Below are 17,970 nucleotides of genomic sequence, written 5' to 3' on the forward strand. Positions count from 1 at the left end.
GTTAGTACATGACTTAGTATCCCGAGACTCTTTTTATGTGATCCAGAATGAAATAGGGGAGGAGACCCACATCAAGGAAGAGTGTCCTGTTTGTCTTGGTGTATTGCCTGGACAGACCACAAACACTGAACTGAGAGCTGCTGTTGGTGCTCTGGAAAGGCAGTACTGATTTGGTGCTATAGTTATAGGTTGTCCAGCAGTGGCTTCTGAATTACTGCCCTGTCACTTAAGACCCTGCATTCAGTGGATTTACCTATTGAATAGATGAACCAATTGAATATTTCCCCTCCCCCCAGTACATTTAGGGAAGGAAGCCTTTGACCAGAAGGAATCAAACTGGAATCCTTGGATGCATTGGAGCAGTATGTGCCCTGTTGCTGCTGCTTATTTTAATCTATTGTGATATAGGATGTTTCATCTCTGCCACTTAAAATTGCTGTGAGGTGCAGAGGACCTGCAGCGTTTGAGTTATGGCTGTCTAATTGGTGCTGGCACGCTGTAGACAGATTCTAATGTGTTTGGCATCTTTCCGTGCCATTGGGACCACTCAATGCTTCTTTGTGCATTGTACTTCCAGCTAGATACAGCGCTTTGATTTCTGAAACTGTTTATCCTTAGGGCCATTCAGCAGCAAGGTGGTGGTTACTCCCTGTGGGAGGTAAACATAACTCAGGTGCAAATGAGGGTGAGATCATGAAAAGAAGGATATAGCCTCATTGCCTACTGGCTAGTTCTCCACACTGTCATTCTGGAAACTGGCATCTCCAATAAGAGAAGATCTCCCATCTGATTCCTCCAGGCATAGCCAGTAAAGGGTTGGTAGACTCTAAGAGATTTGTGTTCATCTCGGTCAGAGGTGGCTGTGATAGACTGTCCTGAAGCTTTGTTTGAAAGGAGCAATGGGGAAGTTCCTTTGGGCTCCAACATGAATACCGCGTAGTAATGGGCAAGACTCCACAGGCTCCCATAAACCTTTCACGGGTGGATTCTGATTCTTGTAGGAATAGTAAATTGATTCCGAGAAGCCACCACCAAGACCAGGAGCCTCACCTCCCCCTTAATGAAACCAAAACATGCTACTTCAACCTTGCTTTCCTACAACAAGATTAAAACAAAATCCCTTTAACAGGGGTGGTGGGAGAGAACTTGAGAACTGATGTGTGTCTGTTCGAGATTCAGGTACGGTGCTCTGGTGAGGTGTAGTTGTAATGCCTAAATCGATAGAGCCCAACAACTGAAGGCTTTTAATCCTTCCCTTTGTTTTCTCCTCTTTTCTGTTACATCTACCTTGTTGAATTCCTGTACTAATATTGAGGCTATCACAAAATATTGACTCAGACTCAAAGGCAACTGTAAAAGTAGAGTCATTCCTTTCCCTCGCTGGGCTTCACTTTCCAATGTACCTTTGTGCAGTCAGTCAGAGGGATCCCAGAAACTTCCTGCAGAATGTTGTGGTTGTGATGAGAGCCCATGCAAATGGGTAGCTCTTTGCAAAAATCTGACCACATTGTGACTGTTTCGGCTTGGGGAATGGAACTGTGCTGCTTAAAATCCAAACTGTGCTGCAAAATCATGCTATGCCACAAAATTAGACTATTTAAACCCAAGTTGTTTAAATTGGTTGGGCGATGTTGGAAGGCTGCCTAGCTATAGCAAAGAAATGAACAAAGTTATTCTTTTATGGGCTGTTTACATATTCACTATGTTTAGGCTGGGGCAGGATGAAGGAATCCATAGTACTGAAATGCTAGATTACCACATTTTACCTCTGGAAAAATTTCCATATGTACAGTACACTTTGGGAGAAACTTTCAAGCATTTTATTGTGAGTTTAGGGAACTTTCAGCAGTCCTAGTAATAACTTAACTGGATTAATTACTGACATGCATCACATGCTGTGTTTGCTTCCTGCCTGGTTTTCCCCCATCAAATAGATTTAGTATCTAGTTGTGTTCTTGGAGATATGATGTCTTTCAAAAACATAGCTGATGAAAGCGTATTTTCTCACGATCAATTTGAACATAGAATCAGTGCATGGAATCCTGCTCACACAGTTCAATATTATTTCCCCCCCCCCGAGCTTTTTAAAGAGAGATTAATGATTCTTTATAAATTAAGCTCCTTATTTTCCATCTCTCATTCTGAGATATCATTAGAGCTTTTTGAGTATTATTGAGTCAAATTCACCTCTGTTGTAAGATGGGCACAGCTCCACTGGAGTTGCACCGCTTAAACCAGAGCTGAATGTGGTTTACTGTAGCTTATTGTAATAGCTGGTTTTAAAAACACTTTCTTGACACTTGCAATTTAAACCATTTCTCCTTAAGCTAGCAATATTCCCCCCTTTGTTTATTTTGTTAGACCTCATGAATGTCAATAAGTGAATGACATTTATTCATCGCCTGTGTAAATGAGATGATTGGCATTCTGATTTCAGACTGCCTCCTGTCTGTAGAGATTTCCATTTGGAGCTATTATTTCAGGCTCCCCTGTGCTTGCTCCCCAACGTGTGTAGGCTTTGTAGCTTTCAGCAATTTAGGTATTTCAGGCATTAATTTTTCTCACTTGTGAAAATATGACTTGCATTATAGAGTGCAGCCCCCTGCCAAACTCCTGTGATACTACAGCTTAGCCCATGATATTGGGGAGAAAATGATCCTTTAATATGGATTTCTCTCTCCCTAAATTCGTTTTTGTCACATCAGCCAACGGAGCACATGTTAAAGCTATGAGGAAAACTTAACTGCCCAAGTCACTTCTTAGAACAGCATAGATTCCTGATTATAGCTCCCTCTGATAACACAATAACACTCTCTGCTTCTCCTTCCCACATAGGTGGAATTGAGATTTCAATGGTTTTTCCTCCATGTTCTTAAACTGAGTCTGGTGGGGAGTAGGTGGCGATGGGATGTAGAGGCTGGTAAGTAGGATGAACAAAAGTCACTGAAAACCAGCAATATCCCTGTTTTCTAGGCCTGTATTGAGATCTCTGTCCATTTTTACATGATGTGACCCACACTTAACACAGTGTAGCTTTTTAGCCTTTTCTAATGACTGGACTATGAATAGACTCCTACCGCCTCTAAGATAATGGACCTGATTTGTTAGCTCAAGCAATAGAAGCCCATGCTTTTAGAATCAGTGGTCTTGGGTTCAATACCCACAGACCTCCTGCACAGGGACATTGTTGCATACAAAAGCCAGTGATTTTGTCTGGATTTTGTATCCCACTGCGGACTGGCCTTTGCAAGGGCCAGCGGATAGCAAACGGATAGCAAATTGACTAGGTGCATGTGCCATACCTTGTGAGGACAGGTGTTAGCGCTTTGGTAGTCCCTCCCCCCCCAACCACCAGAGAGGTGGTCTCTCACATTCCGCTCAACTTGGGATATGTCTACACTTAAAACGCTGCATTGGTGCAGCTGCAGCACTTCAATGAAGACACTCTAAGCCAATGAGGAGAGAACTCTCTTGTTAATCCACCTCCCTGAGAGGCGTTAGCTATGTTGGGAGGAGACGCTCTCTCGCCAACATAGCGCTATCTACATGGGGGATTAGGTTGGTATAACTACATTGCTCAGGGGTACGGGTTTTTCTCATCCCTGAACAATGTAGTTATACCGATATAGGAATGTAGTGTAGATCAGCCCTCCTCCCTGGCACATGTGTTCAAATTTACAAGATGGGAAGGAAGAAGTTGGAAGGACGGTTGCTTGAATGAGGAAATGATGGAGTGGGCTTATGTTACAAACACTCTCATAGTCACCTGATTCCTGCCAAAACATCCCCTCCCTGTACTCTTCCCACTCATGATGGCAGGTGGCCCATTTTTTTCATGTCACCTATTGATAACAATATAAAATTGTCAGCTAAACTGTGGTCCTCGTGAATCATTTGGATCATTAAATTGGAGCATTGTATTAATATGGTTTGATCACTTTCTTTCAGGAAGGAGTTCATACCTACAATCACAGCTGTTGATTTGGTACTTCCCCAAGATGTTAGTTTCTCTCACACCGTATCAATAATATAGATCCAGTCTTTGCAGCCTTGTCTCTAAACTGTTGGTGTGGCAACACATCATGCAATAATTCTGGATTTCTGAAGGAACATTCATATGATAAGATGCCTTGAGCTTCACGGATTAGGATGCCTTCAGGTTCTGATCAACCTTATTGATCTTTGTTTTGATGGACAGAACATAGCTTTCTTCCCTTTATGGCCATCCATTTTGGGCTATTGTGGATTTGGAGTTGACAGGATTGTGGTTAGAACCTAAAGAAATTGGATGCAGCTGCTGTTCTCTGTCCTAAAACTTTCCTAAATTGCTTATTTGGGGGTGAAGAATTGCTTTAAATGTGTTATGCTTCAAATGGAAATTTAGCTCATTCAAAGAATTCCTGGATTCCTTGAAGGAAAATGCCTTTACTGTGTCTGTTTTCATTTTGTGCATCATTGGTGTTATTTTACCAGACCATCAGAAGAAGTCCTCTTGCCAAAGGTGCACTGGCAATGTGAGTGGTTTTTTTTTTCCCCCTCTTGAAATTAACTACTTGCTACTTTGCTTTTGGTTTCCAGGGTCCTGGTCGGTGCTCCAAAGGCAGATTCTAAATACAGCGCCTCTGTTAAGTCCCCAGGAGCTGTCTTTAAATGTCGAGTCCACACCAATCCTGAGAGGAGGTGCACAGAGCTGGATATGGGTCGAGGTGGGTAAATCTAACACTTCTTTTACTTACTGGTGACTGAAAGTTCTAGCAAATATCTTAGGGCCTGATCCAATGTCCCTTGAAATAATTGGAACGACTCCCATCAACTTCAGTGGGCTTTAGATCAGGGCTCTAGGGCACACAGATATAGCACTAGGAACTTGATCCCATTGAAGTCCAGTGGCAAAGCTCCCATTTACTCCAAATGGTTCACGATTATGTCCTACCTGAGGACTGAAAGCAATATCTTCTTGATGGAGGTCTCTGATTGGTGCTCTCTCTGGGCCACCGTGTCAGGCTAATCTTTTTGGCCAAGCTTTTGCCAAATGAATGTAAACGAGGCTGTTGTCTTTTCCTTTACCTGCTTTGGTTTCTTTAGTTTCTGGAGAGGGATGGTTAGAATTGCTGCTCATGTTGAGCAGTTCTGCATTGATTTTGTGTGATTTTTTTTCTTCCCCTTCCATTTGAAGGGTGAATTATATACTGTGTTATAAACAGAGTAATCTGTGTGTGTTTGCTAATGGAATAATAACTTTGATTTATCCTACTTGCTTCTTATGCAAAAGAAAACAAAAACAGATCAATGAGAGTAGTATGTTGTTGCATATGATCAGGACTAAGGTTGTACAAGATGCTGGTCAAACACATGTCGAGACATGGTCCCCTTCCCTTCCAGGGCTCCCAGGCTAACGCCCTGATCCTGTGATCTAATCCTTGTGAATGGGTCCTTATGAAGAATGATACATATTTGATCTCTGTTGGTGAAAAAGAGTTCATAGTAATATTGCTGTGTTTTTGTTAACATGTTTTATTTTAACATCACTGTATGAACTTTTTCCTGACATCGGAACCAGAGAGTGCTCCATCGTAAGTTAATATTTAGGCTATTTCTACGCTGATGGCGGTGTGCAGAGTACATACGCTGCGTGCCACCCTAGCAGTGTAGACATGAGGTAGACCAGAACCCTAGAGTATGTACCCTACACTGCTCTCTACATGCCCAAGCAGTGCCTCCCATGTCTACACTGCTATTTTTAGTACTGTAATATCCCACTGCCTCCCTGCTGCTGGAGCCTTTCCCCGCTGCCTCCTCTGTGTCAGAGCCTTTTACTGTTGAGTGTAGCAGCCCACTGCAGTGTGGATGCAACCTGCTTTATACTGCAACGTATAGTTACACGCACCATACACGCTGACGCAAGTGTAGACAAGGCCTTAGTGAAAGAGGGTTTTTGGCCAGTTATGTTTTGTTTTTATCAATAAAATTCTACTTAATTCTACATGTAAGTGTTCGCAGATATCTGTCTATATATTTAGTTTTGCTAAAAGAAACACTTATTCCCCCACCCCACTCCTCGACACTACAGTAAGATGAGTTAATGGATGTAATGACAGATCATAGAAAGAAAGAGTTGAGCCAACTTTTTAAAAAAATGCCTAAGTCCCATTTTCTAAAGTGAATTAAGCACTTGTGAAAATGTTACTCTGCCAACACCACAGTGCTTTCCCCATGGTCTTCAGTGGGACTGATCATGTGTCTGAAGTTAATGCACATGCTGAAAGGTTCACGGGCTTGAGCCCTTAGATTTTAAACTCTTTGGAAAAGGGACTGTCTTTTACAGTGTGTTTGGACAGCACGCATCCAGCACAAGGGGGCTCTCATCCTGGGCACTATCCTAATATGTGTGAGAAATAATAGTGAGAGATGGGAAAGAGCGGTTTGATCAGCTAGCATATCTCTTACAAGGGCACATTATAGATATTTAAAAAACTAAATGCATCCTCCTCACCTGTCCCTCTCTCTTTTAAGGCAATACTCGGGGCACGCTCTGTGGAAAGACCTGTAAGGAGGATAGAGATGATGAATGGATGGGCGTAAGCCTGGCTAGGCAGCCCAAGGCTGACGGAAGTGTGCTGGTAAGTCCACCCTTTCCCTTGAGCTCAGTAGAGTGATCACTGCTGTGCTGACACTAATGATGAACATGTTGGGATTAATGTCTTCAGTAGTGACTGACAGAGTCCAGGTTTATGAGCAGCGAACTCTGTAGTCCCTTCCTTGAAACGGATAGAAAATGAACCCCAACCAGAAATTGGTATTGAGAGAAAGAAGACTTCAAAGCAGTACCACCTGACTTGTCACCTAAGGGGCTTCCTCTTAAATTTTTGAGTGTTTAGGTCTTTTGAACAGAATGAATGAAACTTTGTTTTTCTCTGAATGCGTCTGCTAGTTCATTTGTTTTACAGATTGTGTGTGTAGGGAGTGGGGCATAAGTCAATGAATATAGTGTGTGTGTGTTGTGTCAGAACTTGTAAAAAATGTCAGATTTAGATATGCAGCTAAATTCTGCTCTTGGATGTGTGCATGAATCTTCCATTAATGAGGTAGCAGAGATGGGAATCAAAGTCACTCGTTTGTTCATCTTTGTGGTACAGTCAACAGGCAAATATTGAGGGCCATGGGAGTTGATGTGCATGTTTGTTAAAGGGCAAAATTTGATCCTAAGGATGTGGAATTTATCTTCACAGGACAATGTTTCAAATCATGTGAATCTTCAAATAAATCACAGAGAAAGCTGGGCAAATACTGCAAAAAAAAAATCTGTAAATATTTATTGACATTTTAAAATGACTTTGGTTACTGTGTTTGCTCCTCCCTTGGGTTTGCTCTTGGTGAGTAGTCTAGCAACCTCACTGAAATGATATGTTCACTGAAACAGCAAGATTTGAGAAAATATTGCAGAATATTTGTGAAAAATGAATTTCAAGATTGTACTTGAGAATCTCCAACAGAAACCTTTTCTAAACTAATCCAATCAGAAAACAGTAACCTATCATGTGACCTATGTTTCCAATCCAATTTGGAATACTGAGTATATGGAACACATTGTCTACAAATATTTACAGATTTTTTTTTTGCACTATTCAGCCAGTTACTTTAAGCAAATCACAATCAATTTGTGGGCAGCTTGTGAGCAGAAAAACCTGAAATTGATAGAATAAATTGTTACAGATTATTCTGCTGTAATCACGGGCATATGAGCCAAGTAAGACTATTTGTAATAGCAGATAGGTAAGGAGTCCTCAAAAGTAGATATATTTCAAAATAAATACATATCAAATCAACTTTTAAGACAGGAAAGTTAATACCAATATTCTGTATCATGCCACTGCGTGGTGATGAGCATGGTCCACATCTGTGCAAGCGAATAGGAATGGAGGATGGTACAGTCCTTTGCAGGAAGTATATCAGTATCTTGCTAAATTGGGACCTAAATCCCCATAGGCAGGATTTTGTACCGGACATTGAAGTCAACGAAAACTGTGGCACTGACTTCAGTGTGTGCAGTATCAGCCCCTCAAAGAACCACTCTCCTATTGGACCAAAGGTAACTCTCTGTTTAGGACATGAAGACTAAATAGAAAAGCCTTTTATAAAAAGATATGACGAACCTGTTTCCTAAATGGGACACTGTAAGCCCCCTCCCCACCCTGAGCGTGGCCTGAGCCGCTCACCCTTGCTCCTCTCCCCACACAGGGGGAAGGCAGGGCTCCTGTGAGCAGCGATGCACATACTAGATAGGGTGACCATATTTCCCAAAGGCTGGGTCTGGCATTGCTGCTTGCTCAAACTGCCCCCACCATTTCTCCCCACCCCGCTTTTTTTGACAAAAGTGGGTATTTGTCCCATTTGCTTTTGCCAACTGATCGAGTTGCCAAGAGCAAATGGGACAAATGCCCACTTTTGCCAGAAAATTTGAGACAGGGCTTAAAAAAGGGGACTATCCTGGCCAAAAAAAGACACATGGTCACCCTAAACAAAAATAATCTATAGACTGTAGCTAGACTAAAGTGCAAAGTGGCCCGGCATACATCCTCCTGACCTTGGATCTCATCATGAGTCAACGTTTTCAATAATCTGAGAGTTACGACAATACAACTTGGGTTGCCAGTTCTTTTCATACTTAAACTGTAAAATGCATTCTCTTTCTCTCATTGGGAAAGGAACCAGGGACAGTGCATTAAAGCTTGGAGATAAGCCATGTCCCTTAATCTCACTCTTCCCAAATACCTTCCCCATTTATCATGTGTATCATTTTTCTCCAAAGTGTTGCCATTTTTTTCATTGTAAGTAGCCAACTCACTGATGACTTTGAATCCTGCAGTATGGAAAATAAAATACATGCACTGAAGCTAAAGCCCACATGGTAAATGGTGGGAGGGATTTCAGTCAGTTATTTGTGCACTTAAAAAGTCGCCTGCTGGGCTCCAGTCCTGCAGTGAACTCCACAGAACCCTATTGACTTCATGCAGGACTGTTTGCAGGATCAGTGTCTTAGTTTGTAAACTCCTTCAGGCAAGACTTGTATTTCCTGCTGTATTTTCTACCACACCAAGCTGGCATTTAATAAACAATAAGGCAAGGTTGCATTCATATGCTCTACTTGTTTTGCATTTCTATCGTGGTTCATTGCTGCACCACTTTTCCTTTGTATTATGCAGGTCCCCACAAATTTCATAGTGCAATGAGACCAAAATGTGTGACCGCAACTCTTGAATTCCACAACAATGTTCATTCTATTGCTATTCCCTCAGCCTCTAGCTCATAGCTAAAAACACTCATTGATATGAAATTTGTCATGGTGATTTTCCAGGGTGGATTTTTCACTGTGATCTCCAGCTGACCCATCTCAACTCACAGGACTCAGCTCCTGAGATGCTCAGGCTCTCTGGCTTGGAATTCCTTTCCCATCCATGGGCCAGTGAAGTGGGGAGCTTGTAGCCAGCTTCAGTGGCTCATCTTACTGGCTTCCCAGGCCTCAGCTACACTGCACCATGCAGGGAGCATGCACTGTAATCAAATTAACTCCCTTTGGAGGGACAAGCAGAAGTGCAAGAAGCAGCTAGAGGCAGGTCCTGGTATGGCAGGAGGCCATAAATGAAAAATGGCAGATTCCTTAACAAAAATGCCAATTCCATGGCATCTTGGAAAAATGCCAACTTCTGCAGCCACAAAATTGAGTAGTCTGAGATGAATGGGGTAGACCAGGCCTCTTAGAGCTATTGTTTCAGTCTCTCTGCAGACTCAGGCAGGCAACACTGCATCGCTTACACTCAGCTCATGTTTTAACAGTTTGCTTCATACCCATAAACTCAAATTTAAAGAATGGAAAGCTGAGATTCTGGAGCAGAATTGTGGTATGGGACAAATTCTGCCATGGCTGAATACACAGGGCCTGTGATTTTATAGAAAGGTTAAATTCTCCAATAGAAACATAGGGTGGAGCACTGGAAAAGGCTGAAGCAACCCATATATACCAGTGAACAGAGTGATGTTTGTTCTTTTTTGTTTTCATTCATTCATGTGAAATGCTCATAGCTTTGCAAAGCTTTCAGCCCTGAGTCAGTTTTAAATATCCATGTTAAGCGGCAGCTCACTTTCTTGATCTCTCCCTCTTTCCTGCCCTCAGCATTTCACCTTGGCTCATTCCTGAGCAAGACCTGCTGCTGCTTTCCCCAATTTTCAATCATTTGTGCTGCTTTGGAAGAGATTAGTGGGTTAATATATGCGAGAGCAGCTTTCGGGAGGTAAAAAAATAACAGAATTTATAATATCACAACCCTTTATTTATCTTTCTATAGCTTAAAAAACACACTCATTTTTTTCCTCCACAATTTATATCCGGAATAACTTTTTTGTTTTTCAAATCCATTCTTTTCCATGACATTCTGTTCTCTGGTTTCGTAGCTCAACTTGAATGTCAGCCTAGAGCTGTGTCTGTATGACGCACTCTATGCAAATGTATATGGGTGCGTTTTTGCACTCCTAGTGCAAATGTTTCAGAAGAGAAACAATTTCCTGATCACTCTGAAAGTAAATATTATGCATTTTTTAAGAACGCTGACTGAAGAGTGCCCGGAGATTAAAATCACAACCAAGTTTGCTTAAAAGAGCAAGTAATTAAGTTCAATAAGCTCTTCCTTATGAGCCTACTAACATACATCTGGCTGTCAGAGTGCCATTATAAACAGCCTTCATATAATGCACATCTCTCTGTAACATAAAATGTAGTACAGAGCTTTCCAAAGCTCCTTGAGTGCTTCATTATGCCTCTGTGTTAACTATCTTATCCAGTAAATACATGCATTTGGTTGAGTACTGAAGATTAGAACAGCAATAAATATCACTTCAAGCTGATGATTCGGCAGAGCTCACTGTTGGTGGTGGTCCATTCCATTAAAATGAAAAGAAAGCAGTGGTGATTTTTAGTGCTTTTCTACGGGTAAGAAACGGTCTTGACTCTGGTCCAGATTGAGTTTTGCTCTATCCATTCCCCGGTAGTTGGACAGAATGATGCGCCTGTGCTTGTTTTAGAATGCGTTCCTAGGAGCGTTCAGAGGCTCCCAGAGGCAATGTGCTCAGCACTGAGGTGGTAAGATGGGGATCGGGATAGAGTGTCTTGCACCCTTCAACATTATGCTCTCCAGGCAAGTACTGGCCTCCCAAAGGAAGTGCTGTCTTGTTCTCCTTGACTGGAAGGCTTGTGACTGGGATGTGAGGCTGACAGTGCAGCGAGGGGCGTCCGTTGGTTCTAACAGACACAAAAGAGACTCCATGAGAATGAGCAGGCCACGTTTGTGATCAGTATAAAGGGATGTGTCTGCGCTGCCTGCAGTGGAGCTATGCTGGCTTACACCAGCTGGAGATACAAGTTCAAATTCAAAGCTCTTGCTGTTTCCCATTTAATTTCCTTTGATTCGTATGAACTCTTTGGGGGTGAGGAGATTGGTGGTCTGTCTGGTGGCGAGGCAATGGTAATTCTGGGAGTGAAGGGGAGCTGGGGATGTGTAAGCCAGGTGTTTGCATGCTCTCATGCTGAGATTGAGAGGAGTGCAGCGTCCTGGGTTGACTGTCTTGGCTCTCGTTGTGGAGGGGTGATTGTGTTTTTCACCAGGAAGGGGAGGCGGATGGGAAGATAGAGGGGGGAAAATGAAATGTTAATTTTGTGCCTGTCATCCTTCCAGTCTTAGCATTCCCTCTACCTCTGTCTCCCCTCACTCCCATCTTATTCCGCTCCCCACCCCGCTTTCTTTTCTTCCACTAGATTCTACCCAGTCTACCTTTGCTTAGAAAAGGTTCTCCTGGTGTCACCTCCCATCACCACGAGGTTCTACTTGACACATTGCCTGGCACCTAAAGTGATAAAGGTATTGAGATCTGCTGTCTGAGCTGCCCTTGCTCCAAGGAACACACATTTCTGACATGGGTGGCTAGGAGGAGCCTCAAAATTTGTAATTTGTGGTGCCAACATTGGCAATGTCAAGTCTTAGCAGTGGAGGAACATGGCAATTGGAGTATCCTTTTTGTAGCAAAGGTAGGGTTCAGAGAACTAAGGAAAGGTGGAAGAGTTAGGTGGGAGAAAGATTGGGGTGGGTATTTTTGATACAAAGAGGTGTCCTGCTGCTTCACGTTTCAGTAACACATGTGATATGATCCATTTAGGCCTGTGCCCATCGCTGGAAAAACATCTACTATGAGACAGAGTACGTCCTCCCCCATGGTTTTTGCAATATCATCCCACCCAACCTCCATTCCAATGGTCGAAAATTATTGCCCTGCTATGAAGGTAAGGTGTTATTTCTCTGTCATTATGACTGAGTAGGTTTTCCTGTTGTCTCCAAAAATATCTATGATAAACCTTCATTAATACATTAAAAAAAGTACTGCTGACTCAGGCATAATTTGGCAGACGGATGATCTTGAATTTAAAAAAGGGGGTCAAGAAGATAATTGGTTTCCATGAGTAACTGTGTGTGGCCATGCTTAACTGATAGAATAATAAACTTTTTTGGAACAGTATCATGAGAAAACCATCAACTTCCTTATCTGGATGTCACCAGGCATGTGACATGAGTACAGCCACTCTTACTTGTTTGCCTGTTCGGCATTATTGATTAATAGGAAATGATCGCACCCATGTTTAAGAAATATTTTCAGTCTGACACTGTCATTTATAGGAGGGGAGAATTATTGCTTAAAGCCTAGATTTTAGGATACCAGTGTAACAAATTAGAATAAAGTTGCCTCTTTCAATTGCTGCTACTTTCAAAATGTCCAGCAGCGCCTGATGATTTTTTTCAGTGCCTCTCAAAATATTGCTGTCGTTCAAAATAGATCTGGAATGGCATTGAGAGTGAGAGGACTTGTTTCAGAGTTTTGAACAATAGACAACTTTGCTCATTGTTTGCGCTCCAAGTCCTGGGTGCTTTAATTTTCTGGTTTATAAAAAGAATAGTCTTCCCTTGTGTGTTTTGTATGTGAATTTATATCCAATTTCATTCTTCAAAGACTCCAAAAGACAGCCTTTCCTGAACCCAAAGCAATTAACCAATCCAGAATGCACAGGTATGTCATTAGGGAAGATGGGGTATGTCCAAGCTTTTGCAATAAGCCCTTTGAGAAATATTCAGGAAAACAGCTGCTTGGGTTTCCTAGGTTGGTCTTATGCATCTACGCTTGTAGTTCTCAAACTATGGGCGGGCCTCCCAGTTCCAAGAGAGGCGCAGGTATATGTCAAGGGAGGCGTGAGCTGCGTGCTTTTTTTTTTTTTTTTTTTTTTTTAAGAGCTGGGGCTCGTGCAGAAGGGCGGTGCATGCCTGGGAGGCAGAGATAAAGGGGATAGCCTGAGCTCCTTCTCCCCCCCCGCCCCCGACCCAGCCCAATCCCTCACTTGGGAGGCAGCCCAGGCTTGGTTCTCCTACTCTTTTCCCCCCACACCCATCCCAATCCCTCACTGGGAGGCAGCAGGGCTCTGACTGTCAGTCCCAGGGTGGCAGCAGCAGTGCAGAAGTAATGGTGCCAATGGGGCACTAAATCTGCTGTGAAAAGTGATATTGACAAATATCACTTTGCCACCCTTACTTCTGAGCTGCTGCTGGCGTGGTGCAGCCTTCAGAGCTCGGCGCCCAACCAGCAGCTGCTGCTGCTCTCTGCTCTGCCTTCAGAGCTGGGTGGCGGTAAGTGTACTCTGTGTGTAAATGACTACAGACACAAAGAAGGGAGGCCCAATCAAATAAGTTTGAGAACCACTGGTCTACACTAATCCTCCCTCCCTCTTCAAGGACTGAAAAAGCACATGGGTTTGATGGAGTTTGATGTGGGCAAGACTTCACTGCCTTTGATTTCCAATGTCAGGAGCAGTCAGTGACAGGCTGGCTGCTAACATTAGTAAGTGGGGGAGAGTTAACAGAGTAGATGTCTGTCAATTCCTCAGTTGCTAATGGATGTGTCTCTTGCTGCTTTAGGTTTTGCTCCAAGCCTAGAGATTGGACCCAGTACATTGAAGACAAAGCTCATAACAAAACTGGCAAACTTAGATAAACTATATATTACAGTGCGTGTCTGGAGAATTGTTTACCCACCGTGTGCCCAGCTCTCATAGGCTGCATTGGAAACCCATGTAACCAATCTCAAAAAATCTGTGCCCATCTGGAGACAGCAAACATTTGTGCTTTGAGCATCAGTAGAAGGTCCCAAAAATATTCATCTGAAACTTGTATGGTTTTGATTCCATATTTAAACCCACCGCTTCACTTGATCTATAACAAAATGTGAGGAAGCCATAAAATCCTCCTATCCTGAATACTGTCCTCTTTCGTTTGCTTGTCTTCCTGTTGGCAGGATCAGGCCAAGACTATACTTAAGCAATGCATTGTTTATCCTGCAATATTAACTTTTATTACCCCCCTTTTCCTCCTCCACTCCACACGCAGAATCACTTCCAACATTTGCTCTGAGTCCTTTTCACCACCTGGGTGTTCTTTTAAAAACTGTCAGTCTGAAATAATTGGAGAGAGGCAGCTCCTGGAAGAGACAATCGCTCGTGTTTCTCTGTGCATCATGGCTTCAGAGTGAAACGGCTGCTAGTCTGACAGGCTATTTGCCAGGAATTGCTAGGAAATAGAAATGTGTGGGCCCAGTATCTGTGAAGCGGCCAGTGGAAAATTGGCAGTTTTGGTGCACTATGCTATTGGTTTAATTTCATTGCATGCTAGAACGAAAATGGGAGGTTTGGGATTGATTTGTTCGTTCCACTGTTAGGCATCAAGTCACACAGTATCACCAAGGGTGACTGAGTTTGCTTCTTGTTTACCTCTGTGACTTTCAGGTTTCTATAAAGTAATTTGGCTTATTCTTCAAACACAAGGTACTGCTGTGATCAGTCATTGAAAGGATTAACTGGAACCCTCCCTTCCTACGGTCTTAGTGTTTTCCCCCTTAGCCCTTCAGAAAGTAAAGGAAAAAATCCTCCTTTTAGTGAACAGCACAGCCAAACTGAAGGAAAGAAATAAAGAACGTGGTAGAAATAATATATGCACAATGTAATTAAGGTATTTGGAGAATAAGAGCCTCTTTCCACAAACACTTGCTGTTAGGGGCAGTGCTTGAAGCCAACAGGAATACTCATGCTCACAAGCACCATTCCAAGTTATAAGATGCGTTTGCAAGATCAAGCCCTGGGACTTCAGTTATCTATAATTGGAACAGTATAAGATACAATTATATAGGCAGTGCAGTATTTGCCACATAAGCTATAATGAGAGGCATCTAACTGCTGTACATGGAGCAGACGTATTGTTAATGTATGCTATGTATTTAGTAATGATTCGCCATATAATACAGATTCAATAATTAAAAACAAAAGAGGAAATGGAAACTTCCTTACTTGAGGGCAGTCATGAAACAAGATAGTAGTCTCGATGTGTCTTATTCTTCTACAGTCTCCCTGAAACAGCTGACAGAAGTCTGGAAGCTATTGAGAGCTAATGAGAGCAGCAGAAGGCCTGCTAGTTAAGTGGAATCTTTCTGGCTAGGAGCTAATCTGATTTGTATGAACTGAAGTGCTTTGTGGGGCACAAAGCTAAGACCTTCCAAGCTATACTCTGACTTGATTGTCCTTGCTTTTAATGGCTGCCAAATGTGGCCTACAAGGAAATTAGGAACCCAGCCATCCTGTCCCCTGACTCACTTAATGGGCAGAGATAAAGGGCTGCTGCTGCTATAAGAGACAATTTAACAGAGGTGGGGACAGACAGATGAGATGGTTTCCTAGTTCTGTGGTGTAAGTAGGGTTACCATATTCAAAGATTTAAAAAAGAGGACACTCCACGGGGCCCCGGTCCTGCCCCCAGCCCCGCCCCAACTCTGCCCCTTCCCCGCCCCGCCCAACTCCACCCCTTCCCCCCCCCCATACCAACCCTTTCCCCAAAGTCCCTGCCCCAACTCTGCCCCCTCTTCTGAGCACCCCACATTCCCCCTCCTCCCTCCCGCTCTGATCTTGGTTGGGGGTTGCTAAGTGCTTCCCTGCTCCCCACTGGCCCTGCATCCCCTGCATCCCCCCCGCCCCTGCAGCCTCTGCGCCCCCCACCTGCCTTTCCCCTGCGCCCCCCTGCCCCTGCAGCCTTTATGCCCCAGCCTGCCCTGCTCCTCCTCGCCCTGCAGCCTCTGAACCCCACTGCCTGCCCTGCCCCTGCGCCCCCCTGCCTGCCCTGCTCCTCCTCGCCCTGCAGACCCTGTGCCCCATGCTCCCCACTCACCCTGCAGCCTCTGCACCCCCATCTGCCCTGCCCCTGTGCCCCCCTGCCCCTGCAGCCTCTATGCCCCTGCCTGCCCTGCTCCTCCTCGCCCTGCAGCCTCTGCACCCCCCCGCCTGCCCAGCTCCCCCGCTTCCCCGGCAGCCTGTGCCTGGCGGGGGCTTCGGATGCTCAGCGGCGACCGGGGCAGCGTGGGTCCCTGCAGCCCCGGCACACGCTGCACTCCCTGCCCCGCAGCCTCCTTCCTGCCGCGTAGGGTGATGGGGATGCAGGAAGGGTCCCCCAGTGGCCGGGGAGTCCCCGCCCGTGAGGGAAGCCCGAGCCGTTGGCTGGGCCCGGCCTCCCCGTGGTCCTGCGGGCTCGGCTGGGGCTTGGTCCGCCCGGCCTCCGGGGGCAGCAGCGGCCCCTTCGCCGCCTTCTGCAGCTGCGCCCCCCCTTCCCCCGCCCGAGTTCGCTACAATGTAGCTGGGCGGCTGGGCTGCACTGCGGATCCGGCGGGTTGTGCTGGTGCCAGGCGGACCTTGGCTTATGCTGCCTCCCTATTTCCCCGGACATGTCCGGCTTTTTGGCAATTCCCCCTGGACGGGGATTTGAGTACCAAAAAGCCAGACATGTCCGGGGAAATCCGGACGTATGGTAACCCTAGGTGTAAGGATCAGAGGGAGGGGAGGAGAGAGGTGGGAACCTTAAACAATAATTTCTGGTGGCTAAAGAATATAGGAACAGTACTCACCCCCACTCAGTCCATCCAAAGGAATAGAGAGATTTCCCCTCCGGGACATAGAATGGCCAGTTATCTATTACCAGTTTTCTGAGATCCATACTCTGATCCCCCTGGCTTTGTGGTATAAACTCAATACCAGGGTGTTAGGCCATAAAGACAACTAGCATTTCCACCCAATGTGGTGAAATGCTGAAACAGAGGAAAGAAGAGGTTGGGATTAAATATGTTGTCTTTGGCTCCCAGTGCAAATGACTGAGGACATGTCACAGCTATCTGTGTTGCTTAAAATTCCTATTGTGTGTTTTTTTTGGTGAGGGGGAGCTAATGCTTTTAAGCAATACTTTGTTTCATTTGGTTTGGGGCAGGAGGGGGTCGGTTCCTCATCCAGCTCTTTTTCTGGTTGTGATTTAAGAGTCCTCCTCCTGGCTTTCTGATGCGCAGCAAACAGGTCAGGGTTTATCTTTTCTTTTGTTGTTTTATCTTGTAGTTTTTATTGATTGGCAGGAGGAGGATGGAGGCTTTTCAAAGGGGGCTTAGGTACCCGACTCCTATTGAAAATCAGCCTAATGCTCTCCTTTGTGCCTTTTGACTATCTCCCCCTTAGTGAATTTATCTACTCATGGCTCATGCATTGAGCAAGCTGCTCTGTAAATATTGATTAATTCTGTAGCACTATAAGGGTGCACTATAAGGGTGCTTTACAGATGAATGAGAAGCCTGTAGGTACTTACAACCGAAGGTCTAATCCTGCCAACAGTTATTACTTCATGTGACTAGGAAGACACAGGAGCAGGGGTTGGAACCAAGTTATCCCCCAACCTCCCGGCTATGGGATTGTTCTCACGTTTTGTAGCCCAATGACTATTTAATTATTTATAGAAAGTGGAACAACTTCAACAGGCGAGAGTGAGAGAAACTCTGCCCAGAATACTGTCTAGTCCACTGATTAGG

At 44.4% G+C, this 17,970-nt stretch overlaps 1 protein-coding gene across 1 annotated transcript in view; it reads left to right on the forward strand.

Moving 5' to 3' along the window:
• LOC112104941 (integrin alpha-9) overlaps positions 1 to 17,970 on the forward strand; it is a 295,892-nt gene that overhangs the window by 7,120 nt on the left and 270,802 nt on the right. The window contains exons 2-4 of the mRNA XM_026663550.2: positions 4,579 to 4,706; positions 6,514 to 6,620; positions 12,205 to 12,328. Coding sequence (XP_026519335.1) covers positions 4,579 to 4,706; positions 6,514 to 6,620; positions 12,205 to 12,328 — 359 coding nt within the window. The remainder of the gene's footprint in view (positions 1 to 4,578; positions 4,707 to 6,513; positions 6,621 to 12,204; positions 12,329 to 17,970) is intronic.

The sequence above is a fragment of the Terrapene carolina genome, unplaced genomic scaffold (genome assembly GCF_002925995.2).
Source record: "Terrapene carolina triunguis isolate 2854851 unplaced genomic scaffold, T_m_triunguis-2.0 Scaffold33723, whole genome shotgun sequence".
In the NCBI taxonomy this organism is placed as follows: Eukaryota; Metazoa; Chordata; order Testudines; family Emydidae; genus Terrapene; species Terrapene triunguis.